This window comes from Excalfactoria chinensis, chromosome 8, assembly GCF_039878825.1.
Source record: "Excalfactoria chinensis isolate bCotChi1 chromosome 8, bCotChi1.hap2, whole genome shotgun sequence".
Classification (NCBI taxonomy): domain Eukaryota; kingdom Metazoa; phylum Chordata; class Aves; order Galliformes; family Phasianidae; genus Excalfactoria; species Excalfactoria chinensis.
The window spans coordinates 20,370,580-20,385,916 of record NC_092832.1 but is presented as its reverse complement, the minus strand read 5'-3'; the positions used below and the strand labels follow the sequence as shown (position 1 = coordinate 20,385,916).

The following is a 15,337-nucleotide window of genomic DNA, read 5'->3' as shown; positions in this document are numbered from 1 at the left end:
GCTGTAGCTTATAGACAGTTGGGACAAAATGTGGAGGTGTGTGAGCTTGGCAAGGGGCAGACGAGTCCCATCACAGGGCAAGTCGCAGACATAAAGCAATGGCCAAAGCCACAGGCTGAGCGATTGCTGGGTGTTCCCACAGCAATGGGCTTCAGAGGGACGAACAACAGGCACCAGGGCTGGCTGATGGACATGAGGGGATGCTGTGGAGGGCTGTGATAGGAGAAACATAGAATGGTCTTCCCTGAGCCTAGCAATAGGATGAGTGGTAACGACCTCAAGTATAATAGTATCTTGACATCAGAATGACATTTCACTGCGCCCACAAGTGATATTTTCAAGGAGCACCCTCTCCGTGGACGCTGGTAAGGTTCTTCTACAGCCAAGGTCCTGCTTGGTGGAGGTGGGATTCGAACCCGTGATTTCTCCCCCCACGATCCCCTCCGCGTGCTGGTCCTGTCGGAGGAGGGATTCGAACCCGGGTCCCCTCACACCACTTTCACCCCAGCGGAGAGGCGGGGCGGGTCCCGCCGCCCAACGGGAGCGCGGCTTGCTGGCGGGCGAGGGGCGGGCCGCGGCGGCGCCGGCTGCTGCTATGGCGCGGGCGGCGGACCGGGACGCGGCTCGGCGGGGCCGGCGGGGGAGCAGCGGCGGCCCCACGCAGCGCCTGTAGCCGCGGCGGGGCCCCGCGGAGCTGGCGAGTCGGGGCGCGGAGGCGGCGGGGGCCGCGGAGGCGGAAGGAGGAGGAGAAGGAGGAGGAAACAGCGAGGGGCAGCCGCCGGCCGCTCCGCCGCCCCCCACGCCGCACAAGAGGATGAAGAAGCGCAAGGAGCTGAACGCTCTCATCGGCCTGGCCGCCGACGGCCGCAGGAAGAAGCCCGCTAAGAAGGGCTCGGGACACCGGCTGCTGCGCACCGAACCGCCCGCGTCCGACTCCGAGTCCAGCTCAGAGGAGGACGAGTTCGCGGCGGCGGGAGGACGGGGCCGCTGCGCCAAGTGAGAGCGGGGCCGGGGAGCGGCCCGCGGGGTTCGGCCGGGGCTGTGCCGCTGTGGGGTCACCGGCACCCCTGGGGGGGTTCGGGGAGCGTGGGCATGGCGGGGTGAGGTTGGACTGATGATCTTACAGTGCCTGTCTGCTTTCCCCAGGGGGGACTACCTGCGCTGCTGCAAGTTCTGTTACCCGCTCTGTGCTTTTGTCATTCTGGCCGCCTGCGTGGTGGCTTGTGTGGGCCTGGTTTGGATGCAGGTGGCTCTCAAGGAGGACCTGGATGTGATCAAGGAAAAGTTCCGAACCAGTAAGTAATGTTCTGATATATCTTTGGAGTGTTTACCCTGCTTTCGTTCCCCCATGTTTGTTCAGGTTTGTGTTCTGCTGCATGCGGTGTGGGGTTGTATCAAGTTTGATACTTCGGACCGGAGGTAATGTGAAGCTTTTTAGCTGTAGGTCTCAAGTTTCCTCTGTTTAAGTTAACGTTTAAGTTTTCAGTACTATTAACTGCTGCTGTAGTGCTGAGGTTCTGAGTGACAAGGTTTACCTGAAGTGCTCTTTGCCTTACCTTTGGATACAAGCTGTGCTTTGGTATCTTGTTTCAGTAGTGTATAAAATCCAATCTGTTGAAAAAGGCAGAAACTTTGGTCTTTATTTATTGTTTTTGCCTGAGACGATCTTAAAAACAAGGCCGAAGTTCTTGGAAATGAATTGAAAAGCTTGAGGATGCTCAGGCTGGAAGCCTGAAAGGGAGACTGAGGAAGTGTGTTTGCTGTTGAGAAGTTCTCAGCTGTGGGTGTCTGAGGCTTCCTGTTGGGTGTGTAAAGTTGCTGCAAGGTGGGGAGGAGTTGATAGCTGAGTTGATAGCTGAGCTGTCTGCCAAGGTGGAGTCTTGGGGCTGGCCAGCACTGCCTTGTGGCTCTGAGCACGCCGAGCCTGGTTTTGTCCTGTTGTGGTCTTCATGCACTGAGCTCCTTGAAGCCATGGTGTGTACTAGCAGTAAAAGTTCTATGCGATGGCATCTGTTGGCTTTGCTGTAGTTAAGTTTCATCCTTCATGCTGTATGCAGGATCTTTGGTAAAGCAGTTGTTCGCTTTGGTCACGCTGTCTGGCCGCCACAGATGTGCTTGTGCTTTCCTTAATAGCTCTGATAGAAAAACAGCACGTTATCCTTCATGCGGTGACAAAACAGTGCTGCGTTTCCTTGGTGCTGAAGTAGTATCCCTAGAAGCTGGATGAGAGAGGCATCATTAAAAACAGGAACAGCAACAACAGAAAGACATCAAGAATAACCTGGTTCCAAGAGATAAACTCTCTGGTGGGTGGAAGGAGGAGCAAAGTCAGGCAGGTCCGCTGTTCCTGTGGCTGATCAGGATGAACAGTGTTCTGAGCCTTCATCTCCATTTTCCCCCCCATAAGAGCAGATTGCTCTAGCAGTTCTTGTTCTGCCATCCTCTGAGCAAGCTGAGTGCGAAATGAGAGCTTTTTTTGTAAAAGAAGGCTTCTTTGTATGTCTAGGACGTTTAGAGTGGGTGGAAATCATTGTAGCGTTGCCATTTGGTTGTTAATAGTGATGCTGAGAACGTGCATGTAGTATCTAACCTTCCTAGCACCGTAGAGGAGTCTTAAATGCAGTTTTGCTGTACACAGTGAGAGTAGCAAAGCAGAAAGTGAGCTGTTTACAGGAGCCTCTCACATCTCATAAAACACACCTTCAAAGAACATTGTAACCAGATGGATCTTGAGCTATCAGCGCAGGTTCCTCTGTTCTAGAAGTGACTTTAGAGCTTGCTTTGAGAGAGGTGAAGTGGCTTTTAGAAAGTGCACAGGTTTTGTGTACTTAGCTTTCCACTCCAGGGGCATCAAGTGCTCTTGAATGGCTTTGCCCCCTTGGAACCTATGGAATTTCCCTCATGGAATTCATCCTGACACATACTGTCAGCAGTCTGGGCTCTGGAAGATGGCAGTTTGTGCTGGAGCATTGCAGAGCGGAGGTGCTGATTGTGCAGAACTCTGTCATCTCCAGCTCAAAAGCTTTGCTCGCTTGTTTCCCATACCTGAGGATTTAGGGTTGCCTAACAACACTTGCAGCTAAACAGCTTAGTCACTGCACACCCGGAAGAGCTGCATTTCTCAGGCTTACTAGGATTCCCCCTTCTCTGTTATTAAATGCAGTAATAACTGACTTTATTTCCAAGGCACGTGTCCATTGATTTGTTACACACCAACAGATATTGGCGTGTAAGCATATCCATTTTTCTCAGTTGTCTTGTTGTCACGTGGAAGAATCACGTTAATCTCTTTGGAATTCACTTCATTACCACTGACCTCTTTATATGGGGCACTGAGGTTTGTTTCACTTGTCTCCTTTGCCTTAGTGATGTTGGTAGTTCATGTTTATTGTTGTTATTGTTTCCTATCTCCCTGTCAAAGCAATGCCAAATAACAGCACTAAAAAAAGCCCTGTTGAAGCTTGCTGAGGTGACAGGACTATTGCAAAGTGTCAGTCAGGTCTTGCTGGGTTCTCACTGCAGATGTGAGCTGCTGTTTCAAGCCAATATTTAGTTCAGAAGCGGCAATAAACTCACGTAGAAACTGTTGCTGCTGCCTTAAACTGTAGACATTTCTGCTTGTCGTTTGTTCCTTGCCTGTTTGACGTTGTTTACTTGGGTATCTTAGTTTTATTTCTTTCTTTGTCTGTCTAGTGGAGTCTAACCAAAAGACATCCTTCCAAGAAATTCCCAAGCTGAACGAAGATTTGGTGCAGCAGCAAAAGCAAGTAGAGCAAATCGAGACCGGAGAACTGGGGCTGAGTAAAGTTTGGATAAATATCACCGAGATCAATAAACAGGTGAGGAGAACTAAGTGCTTCATTCTGAAAAATCAATTGAATGTTGTGTTTACAGAAGATGTAAACCTTCCAGCAAGATAAAGAAGCTTGTGTGCTCATTTTAATGCAGCCATGAGCCATTCTCTAAGGACTTCTGTGGCCAGATGCTGAACTCTTAAAGTTGAATGGTGTATTAATACTAAGCCAAAGAAGACGGAATGTCCAGTTGGTCTGGAGACTTATTGCGAAGAGGAAAAGTTATGCAACCAGTGGGGAGGCTTGAGGCAGACTTTAAAGAGAACTGTGCAGCTATTTGTTTTCTTGCCAAATAACTGTGGCGTTTACCATGACAGATTTGACATTTCAGGTTTAAGGAGGGTATTTCCAAGCACTTTGTGTGCATAGAGAGAAGTTAATTTGCATCAGCGTGAGGTGATCTTGCTATAGAGGAAGTACTGGTGTCTTGTGAATGCAAGATCTGCTAATACTCACTCAGAATCTAGGCTGGAGTAAATCTTATCTCTGTTTACTCTGGTAGAACTAAGCCACTTAACTGAAAGCTGTTTCCTTAGCTGATGTATTAGCTCACACTTCAAACAAAGCATCCAGGAAGGCTCTTACTGAAGTTCTTGCCTTAGAGGTTAGTGACAGTTCATGGCTGATCGTAGTTAGTGGTATCCAGAAGTGTGTGTACCTCTGACACTGGTGCTTTCTATTACCTGCTCAGATGGGTTGTTTTCATCCCCATGCAGTGATGGAGAGCTTAGGGGTGGGAAGTGCATAAACAGATCTGAAAACCTGACTTGCTTTCTTTGGCATCTGACACTACATGTTGTACACAGATGTTTAGGTGCTTAACGGGACTTTTAAAAGGCTATTATCTGCTTCTTGGTGTTAGAGATACCTGGGACATGGTTCCTGCAGTCCCTTATATTACTTTGGGGTCTGATCACAGTCTTGGCCAGAATTCAGTTGTTGTTTTTCCATGAATTGTTAGGATGCACTGCTGGGAATTATTTCAGCCAATATCCACAGCTGTGAGGCTAGAGCCTGCACACCAGCTGGTCAAGGTTGGCCTATTGTAAAGCTAGGATCTTGTCCCTTTTATATCAGCATGCAAAACAACTCCTTCTTATAGCTAGAAGAAAGTGGATTTTATGTGCTTGACTTTTCAGTTCTCAAATATGAAGAAACTGATTCTTCATTTCTTTCGGCTACCGGTGTCTATAAATTGATCTTAAAGTGGTAATGGCAGCAATGAAGGACCAGCTTGTGGTCGCTTGTAGTTTGACAGCCTCTTGATTGGAATGAATAATTTGTTTTGAAGGCTCATAGAATGTTTGTCATCTGGGTGAAACAGTTGAGAGGAGCCACTTCAAAGAATTAAATTCTTTGTCCATCACTCATCTGGAGAAGTTGCATGGTTTTGCTGGGCAGGTTTGTGATTGCTAAATGCAGAACTAGATGAGTGTTTCCTCTATGTAAAGGCTTCTTGCGCAATATAAAATAATGATCTTCCTTGAGCAGCAACCTGGCAATAAGAGGAGGAATATAAAATGGTGGAGGGTGCCGTATGCTTGTCATTCAGTTTAAGAAACAAACATCTTCTGTTGCAAGAGGCTGGTAATTTTTAACATAGCCTAGGCAGGACTCCTAACCTAGAAACAAGGGGGTTTTGTGTCTGCACGTATATATATATTTAGTTCTGTCTTATCTTTTAATGTTAAAAGTTAATTCTTAATTATGTGAAAGTTCACAATCAGGCTTGTGCTGACTGATTGTAATTATTCCTCTTTGTAGATATCACTCCTGACCTCAACAGTAAATCATCTCAAAACCAACGTGAAGTCTGCTTCTGATTTGATTTCTCTTCCTGTCACAGTAGAGAAACTCCAGAAGGCAAGTACCATAGATGTGTATTGCTAAGTGCATCCTGCCGTGCTGGCCTGCAGATGGGTTCTTGGGGACAGCGAGAACAGCAGGACTTACCTGAACTTTACATGTGAAATAGTGGCTTCTCTACTGCTTTTAAACTGCAGTGCATGTACTTGGTAGTGTTTGATGCTAAGATAATGTCTTGCAGATGTTTAAAAAGAACAACGATAACAAATGAAGGCCTTGGCTCCACCTGTTTGGAAATGGATATGTTTCTGGTTATCTTTATGTTGTCACTTCTTTAACTTGGAAGTTGCTTTCCTTCAGGCTACTTATCTTCTTAATGTCATGTAAGATATTTGCGTAAGTCTGTCTGCAGTTTTGCAGTACGTGAACAGCAAAGCATACATTGTACTGGGATGTTTCCTGACCGTTCCTTGAAAGATGAGCCCAAATGAGTGACGCAGGCATATGAAGTGGCCTCTGTTGATATGTTTTCCTGTGCCCCTTAGCTTGAGCCTTCTTTACTGACCTATTTGTTATGGCTAAAGGAAGGCTTGTTGAAACTTTCCTTAGTCTTCCATGGCAGTTCTGTTACTTAGCCCAATATAAGTATTTACTGCTGAAGCCAGTTGCCTGTCCAGTTTTCCTTGTGGTTTCTATAGGTTTTCATTTCTCACTTCCTATTCCTGCTATCATGTCATCAACAAGCAAATACATAAAGCAAGCAGTGTAGTTTGGTTAACCAGGCTGCTAGGATTTCCTTTTCTGGGAGGATTATACAGCTGTTACAAACATGCTGGATTTCCACTGTGCTATAAATCATATAGAAATAGAGTTTAGGTCCTGCATGTAATTCATGTAGTAAACTTAGTGTTATCTTGCTGCACTTAACAACAGTACTACCTGTACAAAGGTTTAGGGCCGACAGGTTTCATCTTGCAGCGATCTGCTGAGCAGCCAGGCTTTTTTTTGTGTTAAGTCTGTTCGGTCACACCTTGTGAAAGTGGAAGACAGTGCCAAAAACATCCAGAGTTCATTTCAGCCCCTCCTGTTGTATAGAAGTAAAGTGTCAGATGTGATATTTGTTTCCTTTCCTCTTTTGATGCCTTCTTTCTTGCATGTATGTTTTATAAGGTTGGTGCAATAAAAAAAACAACGTGAAAGTTTATATAGTATACTTTCTAAGAAGATATTGTAGCTTCTGGGGGATGCTATAGCTGGGTGAAGCTTCTCTGGGTGATGGAATAGCTTCTGTCAGAAGAGGTATATCTCAGGAGAGCTTTGGGTACTATGGTTTGGCTGTGGTTGGACTTGATGATCTTCGAGGTCTTTTCCAACCTGGGTAATTCTATGATTCTATGGGTGTAGGTGGGTGAAGAGAAAATGTTCTGCCTGACATTTTGTTGTGCCCAGCTACATTTTGGGTCACCTACCTATAAGAGAAAGGAAGAATGAAGCTGCAGCAATCAGAAACAGCAGTGGTGTCACAGCACACAGGCTGTACCCACAGAACTTAGGGGGTTTTCCTGATGCTTCAATGCTCTTCTTCTGTTTAACAAAAATAAAGGCAGTGCTGGCTTGGAAAGCAGGTTAGCAACCTTCAGCAGACCAGTTCTGCAATGTGTGACGTGTCTCCTGAGTAGCCTGAAAGCTGATTAGGGCAGGATAAATACACAATGTCAGCATCTGTGTGTTTAATACTGATACTTCATGCAGAGAGGAAGGAAATTGTCTTTATCTCAGGACTTATTTTTTTAATGCTGGAATGTTTGCATTGCTTTGGGAATGTGAAGGCTGTAGTTGTGGTTTCCTTGGGTGTTGTGGTGTAGGGTGCATTCATTTCTTGGCTGAGATGCCAAGGGTATAGTTGCTGTTTTGTTTGCAAAGGATGTTGTCTCTGTGGCAGTCTGCCTGCTGCTTCATCAACTGAACGTTGTGTTCAGGGCATTGAAACAGTGGATTTTTGCTGAGATTTCTCTCTTCCTTTCTTTCCAGACTGTAGCGACCATAGGTAGCACTCTTACCAGTGTTTCTCACGATGTTGAAAACATACAGACAGCTATTGAAGAATACAAGAAATCCATAGAAATACTCCAGAATGATGTGGTAAGACATTTGTGCTGGTTTAACAAGGTGAATTCAGAGTTTACCTGCCTCATTTGAAAGAAGTGTAAGAACTTCACAGAGCTCTTACCTTATGTCTTCGAAACGCTTTCCAAATCTCAGTAGATGCCAGCTGATACATGAATACACTGTTCATCCTTGTGTACCATCTCCTGTATGATACCAAGTATGTATTTTTCTGGTGCCACAATTAGTCCTAGCTAAGCTTTCTGTCCCATAGGTTTTTACTTTCTACTACTAGTTTTAGAGCCTTGGAACTCCCTGCTTCTGTGTGATGCAGGGTACTGCTAATGGTAGCTGGTCTGCACTAACTCCTACAAGTGAAACTGTTGAGATGATCTGCTGGTTGAGTTAAGGATGTGGGTGAGGATGAGATGATTGACCATCCTTACCAGAAATTTCTTGCTGTATTTATGCTGCCCTCTCTTTTGTAGTGGAAAAACAGCACGTAAATAGTTTTCCAGTCACAGTGCAATACAGCACTACTTTCAGCTATATTTTATCTGCAAATATTTATTGTTTGTTACATGCAGCTTATGAAACTAATTAGTGAGTGCTGCAAAAACTTGGTAGATATGACTGTATGGCAGTGGCAAAATGTGTGCCTTAATACTTCTTTGAAGGAGAAGAGTCAGTTTTGGGGGGGTTTAATTAAAAGCAACATATTTGACCTTCTGCTGTATTAGCCTGTTTAAAATACTGCACACACAGCAGACATGAGCAACAGTAACTATAGTGATATATCTTTAGCTGTGATCTGCCAGTTCTTAAGAGCTTAGTATTTGTTACAAGCATCACTTTCTGCTTCTTTCTTTAGAAGGAACTGAAACAGTCCGTCACTCTGCCGATGTCTGAGAAAAATCAGACAGAAAACTGCAAACAGGTACTTTTCTCTTCTGAGTAAGGAATATCAATATCAGTATCAGTGGAACTTAAATTCTGTGGGGCTTTTTGTGTAGTAGTATGCAAAGCAAATATGGCTTTTTATAAAGGCAAAGTACAAATGGCATACATCAAAACCAAGTACGAGATAATATTACTGTAGTTTGTTTCTGTGCACGTGCAAACGTGGAAGTATTGTAACCTGAGAGCACTATTTGTGGTGTGTTTTAACTAAGTGAAAGGTAGAAATCAGATATCAAACAAATGACGGCGTCCTTTGCTCATGTGAACGATTTTAAAGCTTTTTATTGAATGGATTTTATGGCAGGTACTTGCCAATCTGAGCACAGTTAGGAGAGGCGTGTGTTGAGTCACCCTTGAAATAATGAAGAGGGGATTAAAAAAAGAAGTATCCATGCTTACCATAGAATTATCTTGAATATATTTAATACAATGTATATGTTCCTCAAAAGTGTGTAAATGTGCCTAGTACCTGCTTTCTTGGGGAGAAATAATTGGTGTAGTTACTAAGCTTGCTCTGGAAGATGAGATGAATAGGCTTTGTGTGTTTGCTGGCACAGCTGAATTGATTGCATTAGCAACAAAGAGGTTAGCATTGAGGAAAATCTCAGTCAAACTTTGAAAGCTGGAATAACTTTGTAGAAGCTTCTTGTTGAATGTGTCCACTGTTTCTGTGACCAGGCAGCCTGAAGTGTGCCTGGTTAAACTGGGTCAGCCACCATGTTGTTAATAGCTCTGCAGAAGTCAGGTAAACCAACACGTCTTGGTTTTATATTTCAGGAAAGCCAGGCGCTCCATGCAGCTTTGGAGGAGCTAAATAATACTATAGCGACAAACCAGAAGTTGAATGACATCAAGCTTCTAAATGTGGATTCAGCCATTGGTAACCTCAGCCGGAGGGTTATGCTGTTGGAAAACACTTCTGTTGTTGTGAATAAGCTGGACAAAAGGAACAACTTGTCTGCCAGTCCGGTAAGCATGACTGTGGGTGTCTGCTAGTTTCAGTTTGTTCTGCACAGCACATAGACAGCTTCTTAAGGTCTAACTGAAGTGAAAATAAAACTTGGGAAGCTTTATGCCTGGCAAACTTGGAAGAAAAAAGCTTTATTATAGGAAAAAAAGTAAGTATGTGAGTATATTCAGCTCTCCTCCATTTTTACTATAGGGGAATGATACAACTACCTCTCTAAAAGTGGAAAATGAAGATCAACCAGTTAATGGAACACATTCAAATAAAGAACTAAAGGTAAAGTAAGGAAACAGAAACTATACTGGGTTAGTAGACCCTGTCGTTGTCTTAAAGTCATGTTTTAAATGAGACTTGAGAAAAGATCTGCAAGCAGGCTTATCTGATCCGGTTTCTTTTAAAAGTATAAGAACTGCTTACCTACCCCATTCTGGGGAAAGGAAGTGAATTAGGATGGAAGACAGGCTGGAGTTTAAAGTCTTGTCATTCTGCTTATGTATGGAATAATATGGCAGAGCTGCTGTAATACCCTTTCATGTAGCTGAAAGTGTAGGGAGGTTCAGACCATTGTCTGTTGCAGTGAGAGACTTTACTAACTGGCTCGATTTGAATGCATTGCTGTGCTTTCAGCAAAGCTAGTCCAACTATTGTGAGTTCATGGTGCTATAGCATTTACCCGTGTATAAACACTTTATTGGGCTTATGTTTATCTTTGATAATCATAATGCAGCATAGGGGAGATTGTGAAAGGGTAATAGGAAGGAAAGTCAAGAAAACAGCGATGGCCAAGTTTGCACAGTGCTCTAACTTCACATCAACAGCCTCAGGAAATAGCAGCCAAAGCATGACTTAGGGGAACTTTGTACAAACCTTTGGACAACCTAATGACAGGCTGTGATCTGGTTTAACAGATTTAACAGAAGGGTGAAGTTATAGGTCGGACTTGAGGGGTTAAGGTTAGTTTCCATCTTCTGATAAGAAGACATGAGTGACCTGGCTGTGCTGCCAAGTCAGACTTGAACTGCTGTGAACTGAAGCTGTGATCTGCTTGACAGGTATAGTAGTGCCAACATTAGTGTCTGCAAAATACTTGCCTACTTTGGAGGTTTAGGTACTGAAGTTTAGATACTGTTCTTATAGACAATAGGAATTTAGCCTTTACATGTTTCCATATATATATATATATATATATATATGTTTTTTAATTCATGTTTAATCTTCTTAATGATTTAAAACTTGATCAGCCTGGAAAGCACTGAATTGATCAAAAGTACTTGGATATTTTAAATGAATTCTTCTCCTTGCATTGAAGGGAGTGTTTTTTAACGAATGCCTTTTCCACATATGCAGGAAGCAGGAACCAGAGATTCTCAGGAATTAAATCTAAGGGAGAAGCTTCAGCTACTCAATGCTCGTGCAAGTAAGCCAGAAGATGACCGACCCATAGAGACATCAAAGAATGGTAAGGATGTTGTGTAACATTAACCTCTAAAAATGGATGTTCTTCATGTAACTAAAAGAATAAGTCATGAAGGTGAATAAGTTGCACTATTTACTTAAAATTTTTGGAGATTGGTTCAGCTGATGTCACAGAAAGCAGCTCTAAGACACAGAAAATGGTGTACAGATATAAAAGTTTAAAGATGACTTTTCCAGCAGTTGCTGTTATGGGAGGAGACAATGATACATGCCTAGAGGAGGGAGAAGGTGGTGAAAGCAACCCAAGCAGGCAGATGTCGATTCAGTTACTAAAGCTTACTCAGTGCTTCCAGAATAGGAAGTAAAAAGCAATTGCCAACCAGTCGTTCTGTGTTTGATGTTTACAAATATACTTTTCCCAAGTACAGCCTGAAAGATGAAAGTTGTCTAACTGTCCAAAAATCAAGTTTTCTTTCTTGTATTCTTCTAGTTATTAGTAAAAGTGCATAACATTGCTGTATTCTGAAACAGTTTTGCGCCATTCTCATCCCATACGGCATCTCTGCTGCAAAAAAAAGTACTTGAATTAGTTCTTCTGGGCTTTTTTGTTTGTTTCTGCTAACTGTGATTCTGCAGAATGAACAAGACTAACAGAAATTGTTTTGCAACAGTTGAAAGTAGTCCAAGTACTATGACAAAGCCCACAGACCTTTCAAGGCTGGCTTCAAGGTCAGCTGATGACAGCACAGAGAAGAACAGACAGCTGAGACATCTGTCCTTACCAGGAATTTCCAGCATAGAAGGTGAGTCCTTTCCAGGCTGACCTTTCCTTTCTCTATACATTTCATGTTCAGGACACATTAAGTATAACTGGAGTTATGGCAGTGTTGGGATATTCTGTGTTAAGTTTGGTCAAGCTGAAAAGCTTGGGAACCATAGACGTAACAGAAAGAAAAGTGTATAAACAAAAAGAGCAGCAGAGATTTAAACAGGTGTGTTCATTAGAGTCAGTTATCTATTTTGAGTGCATTACATCAGGTGCCCAGGAGACCGGGGGAGCAGTCAAGGTCAGAATTAGGATGCTGTAGGAAAATGAATTAGGTTTGAATGCGTCTGTTGTTTGTCTTTCCTTTTTTCTTCTCCCTTCTTCCCTTAAGAGGGAGTTTCCTTCTTCCCTTAAGAGGGCGCTGCCTGGTGGAATGAATGCTTTCTGGATCTTGCTGTTCAGTCTCTCCAGACACTGAAAAGTCATTGCTTTGCATTAGAAAGTGAATAGACACTTTTTCCCTCTATGGGATCTGTGCTGTTGGTATGGCAACAGTCATTCAGACCTTGCTTCTGTGAAAGATAGCTGCATCTGTATGCAGTTGGTAGTGGTGGAATGGGCTATTAACTGTGGCCAGAAATAGGGATCTCATTTTATTCTTTTTAAGACTTGAGAGATGTTGATGGTCGTGTTTTGTGTTGTTGTTTTTAACCTCCTGAACTTTCTGACAGCACAGAAGGCAAACTGCATGTTTGGAGATGCTTTGTTTGCTTAATGACTATGTGGTAACACATGATGCAGTAAAACTGGAAGAGTAACTTGTACAGTGTTCCTGTGTGCTTCAAAGGATTACTTCTGAACCACTGTTCTCTTTGCAGACCTTCAGGATTTGTTTGACAAAGCACATGAAGATGCTGATGGGAAGCTGTCATTTGAAGACCTTCAGAAGCTGCTGGGCTCTGCAGCCCAAGACTCACAGATCTTTAAGAGATTTGACACAGATGGTGATGAGAAATACTCATTAGAAGAACTGAGATTAGCTTTGGGTGTATAGGATAGAGGTTTAGAAACGAGATATGGAGGAGTGCTACTGTAGCTAAAGGAAACTACGGGACATGAAAAAAACACACTGCACTTTCCCAGTCTTTTCTTGACCTTCGGGTTGTACACATTGACACTTATTTTGTTTGCATTAATTGAAGAGAAACCTACAGGTTTAGATGTCAATATGGCATAATATTGGGACTGTGTTACCATCCAGAAGATTCCCAGACTCGTTTAGAAGCACCTGCTGGTCATTCTTTGTTTTTTTTTGAGGGAGTTCTTGTTTTTTAATTTAAAAAAATGTGTACATACCAAAATAAAACGATGGTTTTATATTTCACTGCAATTTGCCTTAAATTAGAGAGCTGCACTTTACGTAAAGCAGGAAGAAATCCGTCTTGTAAAGACGGGCTTTTTTTCTGCTTGTAAATATCTGAAATAGCTTAAATTATGCATATTTAAGGAGAAGTGTCAGGGGTTGTGCTGGCAGTGAACTGTTTCTAATGAGAGACTCGAGCCTAAAAGGAGCGGTTGAGAGCTTCAGCTGAATTCTAGTTTTAACTAAGTATATCCGTGGTTGAGATTGGAGTTAGGCAGAGGAAGGAAGGAGAGAGGAACCATGCGCATCTATAGCAGGACGTAATTTCAGAGGGAAGAGTTGAATGTGTTTTTTATATCACGAGCCTACAGGAGCAATGACCTACCAAGTGCTCGGGTTTTTCACTTCAGCATTCTTTTAGCTTTGCTGTTTGCATCCAGATTACATTTCTGAAGATGAGCCTGTCTGCTTTGGAAAAGAAAAAAGCTACTGAAGAACTTTCTCAGATACTGAAGAAGCAAAAGCCTTCAATGCAGCTTGCTGAGTAGCAGCCCAATAGCTCTAACCCTGCTCTTTGTGCAGGTAGACGTGCACTGAGTCACCGATTACTACAGGCCTTGTGATCAGGTTTGCTGATGCTGCTGGCTTCTTCCACCCGCTATTGTTGAGGTCGCTGATGAAGTGCCCTGAGTTAAGCTCCTTGTCAGTAGGATTGAGAGCAGGTGGGGAAGGCTAATTTGGTTTTGTTGTTTGTTTTCCTGGTGAACACGCGCGTGATTGCTTCTTGGTACTTTAACCTTTGTCTTCTCCTCAACAGAAGGATATACAAGGCAGGGCAGGCGGTTGCATCAGCAGTCTCTACTGACAGGTGCTTTGTGAGTGAGGCTTCCTTGGTACAGAGGCACTTAAAGTTGTGTTTATGCTGGTGGATCTAAACACCAAGCATGTTTGCAATCTCTGTTATCTCGCAGGCCAGATCGGGGCCAAATCAGCTGATTCTGCTCACAATATCACTAATCTTGTCGGGAGTTTGTTTTTATTTGCATGATTAGTGAATTGAATGTACCCACCTCACCGAAACATCACTTTATGTGGAAGTCGGTTCATAGCTGTTGAATGTTACGTAACTTCGGGCTGGATGTTTATAGTTGTGTAACTGTATTCTGGAAGTATCTATCAGTGGAGGAATGTGCACAATGAAACCCTTTTACCCGTTGCCTGGGCTTCTCTCACTGTTGCTCTTCTCTCCTATTTGGGTAATGCTGACATGACCCAGTAAGGAGATGCTTTTGATGTGACATTTTAAAGCGCAGTGTTTCAGAACAAACCCAACCAACCTTGGCTTTAAGAGGCCGAGAAGCCAATACTCGCTTCTTGCTGCTTCCTTGCACCCCTTTTATACACTTCCGTACAATTCCTTAACCAAATAATAATAATAAATAATAAAACCCTAGCAATAAAATGTAACCATTCTGGTATTTTATTTGTACATACTGTATCATAGCCATATGCCAGAGTTTGCAAAATATTTTTGGAAGTATAATTTGTACGAGATTTACCTTAAAATTTAAGGGATTATTGTATTGCCACGCGGGAACCTACTGCTGTTTTGTTTCGTTACCGTATGCTGCACTTTCTCGGAGGCTTTTCAACAGCAGCAGTGAAGTTGTCAGCTAGAGCTTGTCGAGAACAGCTTGAGATACGCAGCCAAGGAGCTCTGATGCAGCCAAGGAGCTCTGTTGCTAACTGCCCTTGCACTGCCATTGGGGTGCACCATGCTGGTACTGAGGGACGGCTGTGCCCAGGCTGCAGTGGGAGCACGGTGCCACTGCAATGCTCTGATGCTGGGCGTCATTTCCACCTCGTGTTGTTGCTATGTTATTTTTCGGTGACTCCTGCATAGGGATCGCTTTGTGTTTTCAGTTTACCGAAGGCTCACTGCTGTGCTGTACTTTGTTTCAGTAACGTGTGACCGGCTTCTCATGTCCGTGCGAAGCTGGCTTTGTAACACCGGAACACCACACGGTTTTTCCTCATGTAACTTATAATTTATCTCAATAAAAGCTCGTTCGTAGCGTGCGCTTCTCTCGCTCATTCGG

At 43.5% G+C, this 15,337-nt stretch overlaps 1 protein-coding gene across 1 annotated transcript; it reads left to right on the top strand.

Annotated features, from left to right (window-relative positions):
• The first annotated feature begins 679 nt into the window (after positions 1-679).
• EFCAB14 (EF-hand calcium binding domain 14) lies at positions 680-15,317 on the top strand. Its single transcript, XM_072343025.1, has 11 exons — positions 680-996; positions 1,147-1,295; positions 3,694-3,839; positions 5,619-5,717; positions 7,692-7,802; positions 8,638-8,703; positions 9,504-9,695; positions 9,889-9,969; positions 11,041-11,152; positions 11,781-11,912; positions 12,754-15,317. Exons 1-11 carry the CDS (start codon positions 815-817, stop codon positions 12,927-12,929), a joined length of 1,446 nt encoding a protein of 481 aa, XP_072199126.1. The 5' UTR covers positions 680-814; the 3' UTR covers positions 12,930-15,317.
• Positions 15,318-15,337: the final 20 nt, after the last annotated feature.

Excerpts from the sequence above, each read along its gene's own strand:
- EFCAB14 (XM_072343025.1), top strand. The coding sequence starts at position 815 with ATGAAGAAGCGCAAGGAGCTGAACGCTCTCATCGGCCTGGCCGCCGAC. Across the intron at positions 5,718-7,691 it reads CAGTAGAGAAACTCCAGAAG|ACTGTAGCGACCATAGGTAG; the intron begins GCAAGTACCATA and ends CTTTCTTTCCAG. Across the intron at positions 9,970-11,040 it reads ATTCAAATAAAGAACTAAAG|GAAGCAGGAACCAGAGATTC; the intron begins GTAAAGTAAGGA and ends CCACATATGCAG.